Source organism: Lathyrus oleraceus, chromosome 7 (genome assembly GCF_024323335.1).
Source record: "Lathyrus oleraceus cultivar Zhongwan6 chromosome 7, CAAS_Psat_ZW6_1.0, whole genome shotgun sequence".
NCBI lineage: Eukaryota > Viridiplantae > Streptophyta > Magnoliopsida > Fabales > Fabaceae > Lathyrus > Lathyrus oleraceus.
In genome coordinates this window covers 43508457-43521707 of record NC_066585.1, presented here as the reverse complement: position 1 = coordinate 43521707, position 13251 = coordinate 43508457, and the positions used below count along the sequence as shown (strand labels likewise).

The 13251-nt window shown below is 35.6% G+C and overlaps 1 protein-coding gene across 2 annotated transcripts; it reads left to right on the top strand.

Annotated features, from left to right (window-relative positions):
• Positions 1-1726: 1726 nt before the first annotated feature.
• On the top strand, positions 1727-13094 carry LOC127100534 (uncharacterized protein At4g10930). Of its 2 annotated transcripts, XM_051037748.1 has the most exons (14): positions 1727-2058; positions 2327-2412; positions 3845-3935; positions 4155-4204; positions 4514-4583; positions 5282-5391; positions 5954-6019; positions 6801-7339; positions 7470-7550; positions 7704-7779; positions 8923-10141; positions 10245-10319; positions 10893-11936; positions 12295-13094. In XM_051037748.1, the coding sequence occupies exons 1-14, from the start codon at positions 1990-1992 to the stop codon at positions 12508-12510; spliced, it is 3792 nt and encodes a 1263-aa protein (XP_050893705.1). In that variant the 5' UTR covers positions 1727-1989; the 3' UTR covers positions 12511-13094. The 2 variants fall into 2 exon arrangements, with proteins under 2 accessions (XP_050893705.1, XP_050893706.1); XM_051037749.1 differs by lacking the exons at positions 1727-2058; positions 2327-2412 and having other exon boundaries at positions 3867-3996.
• The last annotated feature ends 157 nt before the right edge of the window (positions 13095-13251 follow it).

Here is a 13251-nt window from a genome sequence, read left to right as displayed (position 1 = left end):
TAATATCCTTGGTTCCCTGGGTACTTGTGGTTCGATCCTAGGAGGTACTGCTACCCCCCCTTGGTTTTGTGGGATCTGGTTAATGGTGAGGTATTCTTCAAACGTGGCCTCTTGATTCTCTCTTACCCAATCCCTAGGAGGAGGTCGTTGGTGCTGAGGTATACCAAGAAACTCAGACATTTAAGCCACCTGTGATGTCATCTGTTGATTCGACTGAGTCGTATTTTGAGTAAGAGGATTCAGCACAGTGGTCAAAGTCTGAGTCAACATTTGAACCATTTCATGATTGCTTTCATCCATCTGTTGCCTCCATGTTACTGCAGAGTTATTGGTAAGAGTAGATAGTTGTGTCGGATGTCTCAAACCTGAAGATTGGTTGGTTCGACCCATGTTAATCCCAGACCCTTGCATTGGAGAATTTATGTTGGCCACCGGTTTTGAAAAAGTAGAACCAGCGTTCTGTAAATTGGCCATCACTGAAGTTGGCATTCCATACGGCTGTTTTCGACTACCAAATGGTATTGAGAAACCAGGGGGTACCAACGATCTATTTGGAATATCTCTAATTGGTGGGGGAGTATGAGGAGGTCCCCTAGGCCCAATGTAGGTTTAAATTGGTTCAGTATGGGAGATCGAATGCGTAGACGTCGAACTCACCATAGACGAAACTACTTCAGACACATGCGTTGTGGCCGTGTTTGCCCGTATCGAAGAAGAAGTGTGTGTTATGTTACTGGTTGATGAATTTTGAGAGTTTTGGGTCTTTGGCGCATTCACATTCGCCATCCTCGTATGAGATTCTCTCCCTGTTCGTTGTTCATCGTTTATGGCTATTTTACCACTTCTTAATAACATACAACGAATCTTTTCCTAAAAAAAACTTAACAACCAGAACTACACATAATACATAACGTTTGCATTGATCCCACCGGGTGTGCCAATTTGTTTATCTTGAAAATCGGTAAAGAACCGCTGATCTTCCAAATTTCTAAGTTTGGTTACTTGCAGGATCGATTAGATTGATCCTAGGACATGTGCTAATTGTTTTTGAAATGAATTGTGGTAGTAACGAATGCTCATGTCGAAATTACAGGAATCTTAAAACTGTAAAGTAAATGTTGAAAGCAAGGAAAAAATAAGGAAATCTTAAAACTACAAATGACAGTAAAAGGATGGTGTTTGAAATGAAGAAGTAAAGAAGTATATTTCTGGAAAAAAGTAAAGACAAATTTATATTGCTTTGAAATAACTAACAATGGTGTAAACAACGTACATTCTGTGATTTACGATTCTTCTTCACACGAATACTTGGTAAATTTACAGATTTTTGTACACAATTTGACACACATTTTCTAACACTAAGACCCTATATTTATACTAGATCGAGATAACCACTTTGATGATTCTTCAATCACGTCGAGACACATGACGCCTTGCATGCATGCATTCATCCACTATGTTCCACGTGTGCTCTTACGGTTTCTAATGAGGGCAAAGTTCTCTCCCTTATTTGAATTTTAAATCTTTGATTGAAAACCGTTTTCAATCGTTTCTTTAAAAGATCCCTCTGGAGTCTCAACTGTATGCTGATCCTTATTCACCTAGCCCAATCGAATACTACTTTCTAGTCAAAAACAACTGTGCATATAATTTTCAATTTTGATAATTCTTAATAGACGAGACAAAATAAAAACAAACATACATTGAAAAACATATTTCATCAAAATAAAAAGCTAGGTGAAATAATTTAAAGCATGGCTAATGCCTACTTGTCAAAATCGCCTTTGTTTGCTTCTTTCGCCCTTCGAATTTCCGTGCCTCGATTGTATTGCTCGTTTTCATCAAAACCCTTCTTCCACTTTCACAAATTGAAATACGCCAAAGCACTTTCGTTCCCAAATTTCGTTGCCGTTTCTCGAATCATCGATAGCATTCATTACAGCGACGTCGTGTATTAGATAAACGTTTCTGGCTTCGAATTAGTTTTCAATGGAATCAGATTTCGAGACGAACGATACTTTTACACTGTCACAGGATCCATTTGATGCCAACGACAATGTAACCTCTTATCGCTCTCTCTTTTTCTTAATTCATATTAGTTTTCACTTCTTAAACCCTTACTCATGCTTATGCTGGTTAGTTATTTAGTTTTAGCTAGTTCTAATTCTAGCTTCTGAATTTTTCATTGATGCTGTTTATGGCTTGTTCAAATAATAACTCAGTGTTGAAGCTTTGAATTTGAATTTGAATTTGAATTATATGCCCGTGACATTGCTCAATTACAGTATTAATTTCATCTGAATCCTTATTATGTATGAATGAACAGGATAATTTGGATGCTGAAGGGGAAAGATGTGGAATATGTATGGATATGGTTATTGACAGGGGAGTATTGGATTGCTGTCAGCACTGGTATTTCTATTTTTCCCTCTTTCTTCTTGATTATTGGAAGCTTAAATTGTATGCTTTCTGTTTTTTATTATCATCTTGATCTGAGATACATTGTGGATTGTGCCTTAGATCTTAATAATAGACCCGAGATTTACATGGGTAAGTACAATTGTTGATGAAATATGCTGCCAAAATCTTATCGTGTCGATATAGCTCAAGCTATTGTTGGACTTGGTTTCAATAATAGAAGCCTTTTCACACTAGGGGGGTGAAATTTTATGTTGCGAAAAAAAGAAGATATTGATTACAAGGTGTGAAGGCACAAAAAAAGGGCGTGGGGGTTATACAATATATTGGAGAATTGTATGGGTTTGTCTGTGTGTGACAGAGTGTGAATGAATTGCCTTTAGTGTGGAAGAATGAAGATGATCTGCAGTGTGCATGGTGGGCTTTTCCCTGCAGTATGATTAGGTGTAATACGCGAGTTAACAGTATATTGTAGAAAGTAAGGGTCTCCGTGTGTGTGGCAGAGAGTGAATAAGTTACCAATGGTGGGGAAGAATTAAGTTGATATGTGGTTACGTGGGGGGCTGTGCCCAAGAGTAATACCCCAGTTAAAATGTGTACTGTTGGTGTGTTTGATCATTTATTTATGAGGGATTTGGGTGTACTATGGCTTATTTGAGAATAGGTTGAGAGGTTTGATGGTTGTATTTGTCAGTGTTATCAAATATCTGCCATGGCGGGTATCAATGGCGGTTTTTGGACTCGGCGTAATGATAAATATCAGCCAATATTGCGGGTTTTTCCATCATAATCCGCTATAACGGCGCCACAAAGTAGTCGGTATGGTGAGATTCCAGTTGTGTGTCTGTGTGGAAGAATGAACATAGGTAATCTTGGCTGAATAACGTTGATTTCTTATGTGTTTTCTTCTTGTGTAGTATTGTAGTGTGAAGAAACCTTACCGAAATAAGTTTCCGTATGAAAGGGATCTAGTAGATACAGAGGCATTCTTCCTATCATCTGGCAGAAGAAAATATTGTTTTCTGCTTTTCTATCCTACTTCCTGTGTTTATATATTTTCGTTTGTATAGATGCCATGCCAGCTTCTGATTCTCGTTTATTATGTATTTGAGCATCGGCAGTATACTCTTTCAACAAGGACATTAAGGTTACTGTTGTTAGCCCCTTCAAATTACTAAGTGTAATTCTTTTTCATGTTAGACCCTGGTATATGACCTTTATGAAGAAGATTTTTCTGTGTATGATTGGGAGGGATCTCTTTTCCGCATGTATAAGGGACTCTATTTGTATTCATATCCAGTATGTTAAGTTTTCAATGTTTATCTACCAGTTCTCATTATATGTTGATGATTCCCTTCCTCCGTGTTTCAATGTACATGTTGAAATATAAACATGATTTTTTTAGCACGGTTCATTTGTTTCACAGGTTCTGCTTTGTATGTATTGACAACTGGGCTACCATCACTAATCTCTGCCCACTTTGCCAGAATGAGTTTCAGTTGATCACCTGTGTTCCAGTGAGTGATATAAATTTGCGGAATGCTGCTTTATCTTCATTGCTTTATTATAGATCTTCAGGTTACAATTGAATTTGCTCACATTATTTTCTGTTTTGGACCATGCATTTTGCTGTTTTGCGTGTTACGATGAAACTTCTATGTTATTTATGCATGTAGTATCTTGAAAATACTATTGAAATTTGGTGCATGGCTAACTCTATCAAACTCATTGTAAAGGTATATGACACCATAGGGAGCAATAAAGTCGAAGATGGCTCATTCTTCAGGTAAGTTTTCCACCATTATGTATGTATGAATGACAACCAAATATTTAATATTTATTTATCCACATTTATTTAACATTTTGTATTTTCAGAATTTGTGTTAAGTTTTTTTACTAATGAATTTGTGTTTAAGTTGAAAGCCCCAAATTTGAGAAATTTGCACACTTATTTCTAGAATGTACCAATCTCAATTTAAAGAATAATAGTTTCAAGTTTTATCATTTAATTTTGATTACTTCTTTACAGTTGTCATTTTTCTACAGCAAAAATAAATAAATATAACCTTTGTATTGTTTTCCTTAATGAGTGCAGAGATGATGACTGGTCGATTGATGGGAAGAATAACAGTTTGTCATTTCCCTCTTACTACATTGATGAAAATGTAATTTTTTTTATGTATAATACAACTTCAGAATACTAGGCAAAAAATGTTGACATCTGGTTACTTCAGATTGATGCAACCCAGCTTCCAACATTTCTTGTGTTTTTTGCTTAGTGCTTATTTTATATGCAAATATCTTTTGATTCATAAGTTCATCTCTAGTGTTTTCTTAATGTTATATTCTTTTCAGAACCATACATCACATCTCTTTCCAGAGTTGTACAGAAAGTTTATAATTGTGTGCAATATGCATCTAATATCTGACCATAAAACAAATATGAATCTGATGTGAAAAGCACGTGTCATAATTGATATGATTTTATTTATCGTAGTATGTTTATTTACATGGTATGGGAAGAGATAATGGGGAGACTGAAGTGGATTAAATGGTGATTATAAAAAGTAAAGAATGCAAATATACTGATTGAAAATCTTTCACTGCATTGACCCCCTAAACCACTATTTGTACTACTGATACTATAACTACATATTGACATGTACCTTTCTTTGGGTGCACCGCAAGCAACTACTAATTTTCTAATTCTTTAATTCAGTTGCTTAATGCTTCTCTAACTTCATCGATATTTTTAAATGACAAAATCCTTGCTGCACTTGACTTTGTACAAGTCATTATTTTTAATTTTCTTTTTTAAAATTAATGTATAAGTCTAATCCTTAGGTATTTCATCATTTTGTAGGCAGTTACTTGCTTGGATGGCGATGGATGCAAAATTCGAAATGGATTGGCAAGTATTGAAGAAGATTCTGGTCTTGATACATCAATTGCTTGTGATTCATGTGATCTATGGTAAGAGCAAGTGAATGATGGATTAGGTTAGGAAGCTTCAGATATGCATTTTTTAAAATCTTTTTTTGATTCAATATGTCTTTTGAGTTGATTGGGTAAAATTTAAGTAGGTTATTTTCTTACATATCTTTGATGCTATTAGAGCTGATCCACAAAAGCCATTTGGCAGAGTTTTGTTTTGTATTAGTCAGCTTATCACAAAAATTTGCAGATTACCTTGGTCATAAGCTCACAACAAACACTAATAGATAGATAGTTAAGTCTAGAAGGTGAATCAGAAATTTGATGCAAGTCATGCATATAGTCAGACATGTACTTGCATAGTTAAGATGGCCCTGACCTTATTAAAGTGTGGCCAATGGCAATGAATGACCAACTCATTCTAAATTCATAGTAGATCATGAATGTAAGAAAGATGATGTCAGTAAAATAGTAGAAAACAGCTTGTACAAGTGTTTATGTAACCCACTTTTATGGGCGGCCAGGGAATCCGTTAATGAAATTATCATAAGGATTTTTGAAGAAGTACCCCCTGATTGTTACTTTACCTGCATTGTGACAGGTATCATGCCTTCTGTGTGGGATTTGATACTGAAGGTACATCTGAAAGTACATGGTTATGCCCACGGTAAGTTGAATTTGCCAGTTGTTCTGTTGGGTATTTTGTGCTTCTAATTACTTCCTTTTTATTACATCGTTGTTATTTTTTACAAACATTTTATGAACAAATTTTGAAAAAAATTTAAGTCAATTACTCACAACATTTATAAAATATTAACCAATCAGAAAACGGCAGAAGAACAAGTGTGACATTCATTTTGTACTATATATTATGGTATTTATGTTTTATTATTTATCTTTTATCTCAAATCTCCACTTATACTATTTGTTAACATGTAAAATTCATAATGGCTAGGCTACTAACAACACAGCACATCATAAGTTCGAACCGTTAATCCGAAGTTTTTTATTCAGTATAGTATGGCCTATGGGTCTCTAATATTAAAAAAAATTGGTTAGATAATTGATAATCTAATTCTAAACGGTAAGTTAGAAACTATTTAAGATGTGGTTAACTATCAAAAGAAAGAAAAAAAAGTCTTAGTCTGAATTTGGTGATAAACACATTGCTGACCTGTATCTTATTGTCACCTACAAAATTCCCAGGTAAACTTCCTTTTGTTTGAAACCTAAGCATATGAATTACTCTCTCCGTAGCAAAGTATAAGCAAAATTAACAACTTATGCACTTATTATGATAATTAGTTATTCACATTTACTTTTGTTAGTAAACTTCAACTTCATTACCTAAATTTCTTCATCTAATATAATTGCATAAAATTAGTCTGCTGACAGTTTGCTGTATCTTGTTTTTTGTACTATAATATTCTAATTCAGAGTTTGTTTAGATGCGAGGTTGATGAAGTTTCTAAAGAAACAGATACCAGTTCAATAAAGGAGGCAACCCTGGAGTGTAACCCAGATAATAATAACAGCGAATGTCATGCTGAGGATTCCTTTTCAGGAATAGTGTCTGTTTCCATTGCTGATACTGGGGAGACAGCTGTTGTTGTCTCAATGGTTGACCGAAACAAATGGGTTCCAGAAACAAACGAGAGAGGCCTTTGTCCTCCTGAAGTTGATGGGGATCGGTTGACTGAATCATGTAGTTTAATGTCTGATACTAATAATCAGCCGCAGGCAGCAGAGAAGACAACTTTGTCACCTATCATGAAGGTAGAAGAACTAGAGCTGTCCTTATCACACTCAACTTCTAAATCCTCCATGCATAATGATTTAAAGAAAATAGATAATGGAACAAGATGTGAGCTGAGTAGCTTTGATGGAACCAAGTTATTTGATGAGTCCCATGCCAAAACTAGTCCATGCAAAACTGAATCTGATATGGGTCTTCATCTGGGTTTATCGGTGGGCTCTTTTATAACTGGTAAACTGTATTACATATCACTTCCTTTTTGTTAACTTGAAAAACATATCATTTAAGTTTTGTGCCACTGTGTGTGTGTGCTCTACAATTGTAAGATAGTCTGATTGTCGAAATCTTAATGCACTTCTAGTCAATGATGTGGACACGAGCAAAACAAAAGATCAAGCAACTGATGCCCTGTGCTCGAGTCCTGAAGTTTTTCCTTTGAAAGGTACCACACTATTCTGAGAAATATGGTTCATTTTGCTTGCTTTATTTTTAGGCCCCTCATGGATTGTGGGAATCATGGGTGGATCATATTGGGGGCTTAGGAGCATTTGAATTAGTTTTAAACCTTATAATGTCATTAATAAAATATTCTCAGGAGATGAAATGGAAATCAATGCTTGTGAGGACAGTGACAGGGTGGCTGGTAGAAAGAGGAAGCATTTTGATTACAGGTAGTAATTCATTTAAATCTAGTATCTTTTTAATATGAGCCATGCTCCTTAGTCATTGTGACTGTTAAGAGGATTGTGCGGAGACAGAGATAATTGATAGGAACTGGATTCTTTTTACATGACAAGTAGGGACAAGCCACTTTTACAGAGACTATTATCTTTCACAACAATAAAATAATTGGTAGAAACTGCAGAATTTTGAGGGTCTGCAAACCTCCCTGTCCAATGGCCTAAAGGCCCACTTATCGATTGGTTATCTCTCCTCTATTCCCCCCACCCCCCTTCCTTTTTGTTTCCCATAGTTTCCTCTTCATTTCTACCTCCATTCTCATGTATGGAAGGTTATTAACCTCAAATGTCTCTTCTCCTCCTTATTTATAATTCCAACACGGTCTAGCATTGTCAGGATGTTTAATGATAAACCTATAGGCTGAAGCACACTTTGCTTTAGTCCTATTATTTTTTATACTAGATTGAAGGGTTCAAAGTACTCAATTTGTTATTAGCCAATCACCCTGCAATCAACTCTTAATTAACAGGAATCAGTTACTCAAAGTCAAGCATCCAATTAATCATCCTTGATTTTAGGAGTTAATGTGTCCTTAATGATTTTCCATAATACTTCCAATTAACAGTTACTTCTATCAATTTTACAATTTCTAATCACTACTCGTGGCTATTTATTTTCTGGCAAACCTATATGCGCTGTTCCACAGAAATTTATATATTATTTTATAACCTAAGAGATCTAAACCTAATTCTTATATATAGGGTCTGTCTTATAGCATCATGCTCGCCTTCGAAGTAAGTGGTTATTCCATTAATGGCATAAATATCATTATGAGAGTTCTGCTTCTGGATGGAAATACAAAATAACAATTCAGTACATTTTGAATCTTGGATTTTCATAGTATTCACAACTCACGAGACAAAAGGAAAAATGAACTGAAGGAACCAACGGCTAGATATTCTTCTTACTCTGTTAAAATTGAAGTACTTTTGTCATTCTTCTTAAACTTGCATTGATAATTTCAGATTGTTAAATGCATATGTTGAAATAAATCTGTTGAATACTTTGTTATGTTAGAATCCTGACTTTCTTCTAATTATTCGCCCCCTCCAATTTCTTACTTGATATTACAGTCACGAGCAAGTTCATACAAAAGCTGATGATGAAGACGCCAAGCCCGAACTATTGGTTGAAGCTTCACAAAAGAAAATTAGAGCAGCCGATAGTCAAATTATTAGTGCTAATGACTCGGCTGACGCTCAACTTTCTGACAATGCTAAGAAAAGTCCTGCTATAAAACGTTCTCCAACAAAGGAGATTGCGGCATCCGATATAATGAATATAGTTAAAGGGACAAACCGTAGGCTTTCCAAGGGACTAGCTGACACTAATGCGAGTGAAAAGTTAGCTGAAAAGAAAGGAAACATGGCTGGATTGAGGGTTAAAAAGATTATGAAAAGAGTTTCTGATGATGGAGAATCATCCTCAGTTGTCCAAAATCTAAGGAAGGAAATTAGAGAGGCTGTCCGCAACAAATCCTCTATAAGCTTTGAGGACAACCGTTTTGATAAAAATCTTCTTGAAGCTTTCAGGGCTGCTATAACAGGGCCTAAAACTGAACTTGTAAATAAGTTATCACCTACAGCTCTGAAGGCAAAGAAGTCAATGTTACAGAAAGGGAAAGTACGGGAAAATCTAACTAGGAAAATTTTCGCGACATCCAATGGAAGGAGAAAGCGGGCATGGGATAGGGATTGTGAAATTGAGTTTTGGAAATATCGTTGCATGAGAGCTTCAAAGCCTGAAAAGGTCGAAACTTTACAATCAGTTCTCGATCTTTTAAGAAAAAGTTCAGAGAATCCAGAATCAGAGCAAACACCCAGCTGTCAGGCCAAGAATCCAATTCTTTCCAGATTGTATATAGCAGATACATCTGTTTTCCCACGGAAACAGGATGTCAAACCTTTCTCAGAGCAAACTAAACTAAATAACCCATCTGCAAAAGGAACAAATCAATCTGTTGATAACAAGACTATCAAAGCAACAGAGGTAAATTATCTCTTATCAAAGACCAGAGTTTGTTCATCTGAGAAAAAAGTAGATAAGAAGATTGTACGTGGTCCAGTTGGTAAAGTACATTCAAGCAGTCACTCAGAAGGAACATCGGTTTCATCTTCAGCCAGTGCCAACGTTGGCACAAAGGAGTCAGGCCTTAAATCTGATTCTGTAAAAGGTGATAAAAGAAAATGGGCTTTGGAGGTTCTTGCGAGGAAAACAGCTGTTGGAAGCAAGAGCACATCAAATGAAAGTCAGGAAGAAGATGCAATTTTTAAAGGAAATTATCCTTTGCTTGTATGTAATTTACTTGATTCATTTTTTTATGCAATTGTTTATTTTACCTTTATTGTTGGTGTCTGAAATGTATAACTTTTCACGTTTTCTTCATTGTGAGTAGGCCCAATTACCAACTAATATGAGACCAGTGTTGGCACCTTGTCGCCACAATAAAATTCCTGTATCTGTGAGGCAGGTATGCTGTAGCTTTGATTTTCAATTCCACACTTTCAAGTTACATGTGTTATAGTTGGAGAAGAAAACTTGATATGAAAATAGCCGAACACTTTTTTTTTTGAAATTTGTCTAAGTTCTATTCTTTTGGTGGATTCTTAGGACATATATCCCTTCCTGCTGACCAGGGAACTAAATTAGCCTCTAGTTCTCATCTGTTTTCAAAACACAAACACTTGATTTCCACTAAATTTTCCATCATCAGCTTGATCCCAGTTCCATTGTTGGTATCAGTGATGCTGCCTGAAGTTCCGTCTCACAAAAAGAGTGTTAGTTTTTTTCCCTTGAGAATATTGGTAGATGTCACGGATTGCCTAGTTGCTAGTTACTCTTACAAATTTGGAATAGTTTAATTTTATTTGTTTTTTGGTATTTTAGTGGTGTTTTTTGGCATGGCATTTCCCAAAAGGTAAAATTACTGATTAGTCTGAAAGAACACAACATCCAATTGAAGCCGCCTTCTTTCTCTCTTAATGTTTGTGTTTGCCATATTTCTGCTCTCTTAAGAGTTTGTTATATTTAATATATTGAGCAGGCACAGCTTTACCGCCTGACAGAACGCTTATTGAAGAACGCAAATCTGCCAATCATTCGCAGAACTGCAGACACAGAATTGGCTGTTGCAGATGCAATTAATATTGAAAAGGAGGTTGCTGACAGATCCAACAGCAAACCAGTGTATCTGAATCTTTGTTCACAAGAGCTATTGCATCGCACAAATAACAAAAAATCGAATGCAGACACTGACAAGACTCCACCAACCTCGTCACCAGTGCATACTGATCAACCAGAACTAAATACTGATGATATGTCGACTGACCCTGACGTTCAAATAGCGTTGAAAAATGCTGGTCTGTTGTCTGATTCGCCACCAAGCAGTCCATATAAGGATAATGAAATATGTAATGAAAATGAAGTGTCAGGGCCCAAGGATATACTTGAACTAGATTCTAATCCTGAGCTGGATATTTATGGTGATTTTGAGTATGATTTGGAAGATGATGATTACATATGTGCTAGTGTTACAAAGGTCCCAAATCTAAAACAAGAGCAAAGTGAACCAAAAGTGAAACTTGTTTTCTCCACAACGAGCTTGAAGAAAACAAATAATGATTTGGATTGTGCAGACTGTAAGGGGTCTGAAAACAATGAAGTGCCAGGAGATACCTCTTGCTCCCCAGATTGTCAAAGTGATGTAGTCCACAGGGATTCTACCAATGATGCAGAGATTGGCCATCCTTCGGTTTCTTCTGGGCTTCTACCATGTGAGGATAGTGTTGATCCAGCTGATTCAGAATTTGAAGAATTATATGGCCCTGATAAAGAACCACTTATAAAAAAGTTTCCAGATGGTGAATTACGATCAGTACATGGAGAGGGCAAGACTGAATTTCAAAGTGAGAATAATAATTTCCATAAGGACGAAGAACATGTCTTAGACAAAGCAGTAAATGGTGCTGAATTAGGGAATGACAAATCTTCTAATATATCTGGGACTAATGAGAATATTCAAAGGAAGAAAGAGAAATCTGACATCCCTGCCCAACAGTCTAACAATGAAAATCCAATAGCAAAGAAGGTATTTGATAATTAGGACATGCTTAGTTTAAGAAATTATTATTTGTTTTAATTTCTATTTTCACTTACAATTGCAAATTTAATTTGATTTCAATTTTTAAAGATTTGCACATGAAATAAAACAAAAAGTCACTGTTTTCTATACAAATATTTGAAAATAGGACACAGCAAAAGCAAGGTGGCAATTTTATAATTAAAAGTAAACATAGATAAAGCAAACACTATTTTTTCAAAGCTATCATACTCTTAAATTAATTTCTGTTATGATTAATTTTTGTTGTTTTTAAAAAAATATTCAATTTCTTTGGTTATCTGTCTAATTGTCATATTTTGTTAACAGCGCTGTTTCTTTTGTACAGGTAGAAGCCTACATCAAGGAGCATATCAGGCCACTGTGCAAGAGTGGCGTGATTACGGCGGAGCAGTACAGGTGGGCTGTTGCAAAAACAACCGAAAAGGTTATGAAATATCATTGCAAATCAAAGAATGCGAATTTCCTCATAAAGGAAGGTGAGAAGGTAAAGAAACTTGCAGAGCAGTATGTTGAAGCAGCCCAAGAGAATAGAAAAAATTGATTCCTATAGCATCAGTTCATCCTCAACAAGTTTTCTCGAGCTATTGTTAGTTCACCTTTTTGTTAGGTGTGTCATTGCTCACTGTTTTAGAAACTTTGACCGGGTTGCTGTGCATATATGTTGGATTTTGCACCATGAAAATGGTGCTACATTGCATACAATGGAGTTTGATTCTGAGAAAGAGTACTCAGGGAAAGTGTACTATGGACTGGAGTGTGATTCTTTCGCACATTCTTAGAAAAGAGAATTACTGTGCATATTATTTTAGCTAAAAGGGGAGGTACTCAAAGTGAAAGGATGAAGATTGCAGACATTCCTCATCACGAACTCTAGTTTCCTATTGGCAGATTCTATGGGGGTGGAATTCCATCGATCATAGTTATGTTTTATTTGTAGTTGTTACAGTGTATATGTAATGTAATAAAATCCTATAACAAGCACACCCAGAATGAAATGAAGTATTCTGTATCGCTGTAACTGGTTTATAATGTAATAGTGCAATGATAGAAAAAAGTCCTATGCGTGCTGTACCAAGGAGAAGGAACACTTCCAGAAATAAAAATATTTGCTTAAAATTTCTTGAACTTATGTTTTGATTTTGTTGTTTGCTGTTTCCTGGCTGTGGGATGAGATCCTAATATGAGCATGAAGTAAGATTTAAATTTGCAACCTCTAAAATTAATGGTTTGTATTTCAGAGGGAAAAATTAAATGAGATAAGTCAGTATCGTTTTGTAGGATT

Excerpts from the sequence above, each read along its gene's own strand:
- LOC127100534 (XM_051037748.1), top strand. The coding sequence starts at position 1,990 with ATGGAATCAGATTTCGAGACGAACGATACTTTTACACTGTCACAGGAT. Across the intron at positions 7,780-8,922 it reads AGGAAGCATTTTGATTACAG|TCACGAGCAAGTTCATACAA; the intron begins GTAGTAATTCAT and ends TTGATATTACAG. Across the intron at positions 11,937-12,294 it reads AAAATCCAATAGCAAAGAAG|GTAGAAGCCTACATCAAGGA; the intron begins GTATTTGATAAT and ends TCTTTTGTACAG.